This window comes from Quercus lobata, chromosome 3 (genome assembly GCF_001633185.2).
Source record: "Quercus lobata isolate SW786 chromosome 3, ValleyOak3.0 Primary Assembly, whole genome shotgun sequence".
Lineage (NCBI taxonomy): Eukaryota > Viridiplantae > Streptophyta > Magnoliopsida > Fagales > Fagaceae > Quercus > Quercus lobata.
Window position 1 is genome coordinate 18758175 of NC_044906.1, and position 5249 is coordinate 18763423.

General features: G+C 31.4%; 1 protein-coding gene across 1 annotated transcript; it reads right to left on the minus strand.

The window, feature by feature from the left end:
* Positions 1-4608: 4608 nt before the first annotated feature.
* On the minus strand, positions 4609-5019 carry LOC115980483. Its single transcript, XM_031102723.1, has one exon. It carries the CDS (start codon positions 5017-5019, stop codon positions 4609-4611), a length of 411 nt encoding a protein of 136 aa, XP_030958583.1.
* Between the last annotated feature and the right edge of the window lie 230 nt (positions 5020-5249).

Genomic DNA, 5249 nt, shown 5'->3' on the forward strand with positions numbered 1-5249 from the left:
TTCATTGCTAAAAACCTTGGGAATAAGGAGGAAGCAACTTATGGTATAGGCTGGCATATCTTCTTTTCTTTTGGTCATTAGTTGGTGATTTTCCTGTTCTTATAGAAATTAGCTATTAGAAAAATATTACGTGTTCCTATAAACCCACACATGGGCCACATACTATAATTACTTCTTCTTCTTTTTTTATACAGTAAATAACATTATTGTTTCACGTTATTATCTATCAACTCTATTATGTAATATCTATAAAAAAAAATAAAAAAATATATTATGTAATATCCATTAAAAAAAAAAACTATATTTTTGTAATGTGTTTAATTTTTTTTTTTCATTTAGATTTTAACTTTTTTATTAAAGGAAATTTTTTTTTGATAAGTTGCAATTGGTAAAGCATAAAATATAATATATTAAGGATAAGATATAAAAATTTTATTTCAAAAATCATTTTGCTTCATAGTGTTTAAAGGTTGCTAGGTACAATAAAGAACTACTATTGAGAAAATCACCCAATTGTGATGATGCTAGTTTTATCATTTTTACTATAATTTTGTTGTCATGCATGACATGTAAACTTGTGAATAGTTTGAAGAAAACATTTCAACAGCTGTTAGTACTAGTAGTGCTTGATGGAATTCCATTTTTTTAAAATAAATAAATTATATTGGTTAGAAATATCGGACACCTTGCTCACCCCTAGGTATTCACTATTTATGGTGCCATTAGACCATAAACACCTTGATGGAATTCGACTTAGCAACCTAATAAACAAACATTTTCACCACATTTGTCCTACTCACCAGCTTCGGGTCTTTTGACTAAAAATTGCAAAAAACGGAGTTTATTGTTGTTATAGGTACTATTCAAAGTTATTTGCCAAAATGGGGAGAGAGACTGAATTTCGACAACGCTGTTGCCGAAATTGCAAGAAAAAGTATAATGTGTCAGGGGACAGAGAAAATTGAATTTTGGTAATGTGATTACCGAAATTCTTGTCCTGCCCGCACTGCCCGAAATGGAAACCAATTGTGGCAATGGCATTGCCGAAAATGGGAGAAAAAAAAAAAAAAAGAATTGTGGCAACTAAGTTGCCGAAAATGGAGGGAAAAAAAAAAGATGCTACGTCCACAATATTTTTCACAACAAATTACAGGTAGTTAGTTATTATTGGTTCAAATTTGAATCTAACACTAAGATTACTTTTTTGCCCCAATAATAATAATTAGTAACAACTTGCCACTTAGAATTTGTTATAAAAATATTGTGGACGTATCATTTCTAAAAAAAAAAATTGTGGTGCCGAAAGAGAAGAAAAAAAAAAGTTTTTCCTTCTATTTCGGCAATGCCATTGCCACAAAACAATTTGCCATTTTTTTTTTTTTCCTTCTCTTTCGGCACCATAATTTTTTTTTAGAAATGATACATCCACAATATTTTCACAATATTTTTACAACAAATCCTAAGTGTCAGGTTGTTACTTATTGTTATTATTGGGGCAAAAAAGTAATCTTTATGTTATGTTCAAATTTGAACCAATAACAACTAACCACCTATAATTTGTTGTGAAAAATGTTGTGAACGTAACATCTTTTCTCTTTTTTTCCTCCATTTTCAGCAACTTAGTTGCCACAATTTTTTTTTTTTTTCTCCCATTTTCAGCAATGACATTGCCACAATTGGTTTCCATTTGGGACAGTGCGGGCAAGATAATAATTTCAATAATCTCATTACCGAAATTCAATTTTCTCTCTCCCCTGACACATTGTACTTTTTCTTGCAATTTCGGCAACACTGTTGCCGAAATTCAGTCTCTCTCCTCATTTTGTCAAATAACTTTGAACAGTACGTATAACAACAATAAACTCTATTTTTTGCAATTTTTAGCCAAAAAGACTCCACCAGCTTCTGTCCTCTGGAACCCCTCAAAATTCAAAAGATATGAAATGCATTACAGAAAGTAATTCCCTATGCAATATTTTCATGCAATTTACCTACTGTCTTTTAAACTTATTTGTAAGATGAAAAATAATTATAATAATGGTTTTTCTATAAATAAAAAAGTAGCTCGTGAATAAACTCAAGCTTGTACCAAAAAAAAAAAAAAAAAAGATCAAATAGTTGTATAAAATGAAGTCTATTTGTGATATAGATACTGTTTAAACTTATTTAGTAAAATGAGGAGATATGCAAATTTCGATAATGCCATTGCTGAAATTCTGAGAAAAAAGTAAGAGAGAAAAGAGACACATGATATGACAAAATGGAGAGAAAAAAAAAATGAATTGGGGCAATACCATGGCCGAAATTAGGAGAAAGAAAAAATTTGCAAATATATATGGAAGGAATAGTGAAAGGAAATTCGGTAACATGGTTGCCAAAATTAAGAAAATTTTGGGGTCCACAAGGAGAGTGAGAATTAGTGGAGGGAGAAGAGAAAATTGGTAAAAATTGGTTGTGAGTGTCTTTGGCAGGAAAAGAACCTCTTCAGGTGGGTGAGTTAAAGCTAAGTATCAACCACTTGGCTACGCCTTGTTAGTAATGAAAGCTAAAACTAGTATTCCAAATGTTGATAGTAGTTACAGTTTCTTTTCTAAGATTTGTAGCTTTAAAAAAAAAAAATGGATGTGGCTGTACAGTATCACGTACCAAAATTATTTATTCTTAAATTAATTAAATATTTCAATAAAAAATTTTAGATTTTTTAAAGGATTATTATGACAAAAAACATATATGTTCGAAGTTTAGAGGTTAAACCCTATCTAATATTAAATAAATAAATAAATATAATAAGTTTAAATTTTAAACGTTAGTAACCTTAATTTAATTTAAATAATTTTCAAAAATACTACACAAGTTAGAAAAAAGGAGATAATATAATTAATACTTCAATTACGTGGCATAAATGCTAAACAAACACATAATTTCAAATTTATAGAAAAACGTATCTTCTATTTTGAGAGAAGACTAATTACAATAAAATTTTACAATAGAAAACTAGAAATATATTAATTATAATAAAAATTTAAAAAAAATTATATATCTTATTGATATATGCAACCACATCCAATTTTTTTTAAAGCTACATATTTTAGGAAAAAACTGTAGCTACTATCAACATTTAGAATAAATATTTGTAGCTTTCATTACTAACAACAAAGCTTGGCCTAGCCAGGTGGTTCATATGAAGAGCTTCTGTTTCTGCCAAAAACACCCATAACCAATTTTTATAAAATTTTCTCTCCTCCCTCCACTAATTCTCTCTCCTTGTGGGCCCCAAAATTTTCTGAATTTCGGCAACCATGTTGCTAAATTTCTTTTCATTATATATTTCTTTCATATTTCGGCAATTGAATTGCCACAATTGCAAATTTTTCCTCTCTCCTAATTTCAACAATGGTATTGCCACAATTCTTCCTTTTTTTTTTTTTTCTCTCTCTCTCTCACTCCCTTCTGTCACATCACGTCTCTCTCCCCTCTTTTACTTTTTCTCAAAATTTCGGCAACAACGTTATCGAAATTCGCATCTCTCCTCATTTTGCCAAATAAGTTTGAATAGTACTCATATCACAAATAAACTTCATTTTATACAATATTCAGTCATAAGACTCGATTAAATATGTAATTTTTTTGGTGATAAACTCGAACTCAACTTATAATCAAAATAAAATAAAATGAATAAGATTGAAATTTTAATACAACTTAACTTCGCTCATTTATAATTGTACTTACAATAACAGTTATACAATAAATAAGAGAGTTTGGGGCATTTAGTGGTAACAAAGGTTAATCCCAGGAATATAGTAGACATAGAGATATTAGAAGACAATGAATTAGATTGCTTTTGGGTCAAAATGGAAAAGTATCTTCACGTATAATGATATGAGGAACAAAAACTATCATTGGGGAAAAAGGAAAAAAAAAAAAATGAGGACTGAAAATTGGCTTTGGAACATACATAGGACACAAAGTTGAAACCCTTCTAGGCCCTTAGGAGAAATAATAAGCCCAATAATATCCAATGTTCAGTTATTTTGGACTAGCTGACTGGACCCACAAAGTGGGGTGAATAGCTACAGTAGTATGCTAGAATCAGACTAATTTAGGATAAAAGAAGATGAACATTTCTGTTCAATTGACGAGTAAATTAATTTCCCTTTTCTTTTTTCTTTTTTTTCTGTTAGCTTTGGAAGTAGAAGCATCAGACTTTAGAGTCTTGAATAATTTTGACATAATTATCAAATTAGTATGGGATTGAAAGAGAAAAATCAAAATACTATGAAAATTTTTAGGAAGTCAATAGGCCCATCTCGAATAAACAAAAAATTTTATTATGTTTCTAATCATGAGCTCACTCTCAATCCCATACTTTTTTTTTTTTTTTAAATAAATATTGTAATTTTTTTTTTTTTGAGAAACCAGACCAAAGGCCTGGAAATTTTATTCATGAAACAGTCAATACATATTAATGGACATCTTAACACAAGTGGGACAATGTCTGTGGGAATATCCTCTAACCAAACCTGCAAACCTATAGCTGGGCTTGCTTTCTTTAGCTAGTGCATCAGCTACTAAATTGCAAGTGTGTGGCACATGCTAAAAGTTTACCATCTAGAAGCCCAAAACTAGTACACGAATGTCATCTAGAACAGCACCATAGGTGGCCAATTCCCCCGATTCAGTGGTAAGTGCATTGATGATCACCAATGAATCACCTTCAAATACAACCCGAATCACACCAATTTCACTTGCGAATTGTACAGCTCTGCGACAGTCCAGTGCTTCCACATCTGCTACAGATTGAGACAAGGGAATGGACATTGACAATGCTCCTATTGCTTCCCCAGCACAGTCACGAGCCATCACTCCTATGCCAGTTGTATTAGATGACCTGAATATAGCCGCATCAAAATTAACCTTATAGCTGTCAAGATCAGGGGGACGCCAATGCTGCAAAACACTTGGACCTGTGGGTGTTGAATCCTCATCCTCAATCAGAGCTGTACGGTATTCCTGAAGCATATTGACTGCTATACTGCATATCTTGTGGAGTGGATAACAGGCTTCCCAAAAAGACTAGCATTTCGTCTATTCCATAGAAGCCAGGCGATGATTGAGAAAAGCTCCATTCTAAAGTCATCTCGAAAACGCAAAAATCTGGAGAAGAGGTCGCTGAAAGATTCTGGTTGAGGTGAAACATCATGGTAAAACTATCCCATTGAACTCCATACACATGAAATTTCTTTGCAAAG

What these genes read in the sequence shown, in the direction of transcription:
- LOC115980483 (XM_031102723.1), bottom strand. Translation starts at nt 5,019, where the DNA reads ATGCTTCAGGAATACCGTACAGCTCTGATTGAGGATGAGGATTCAACA.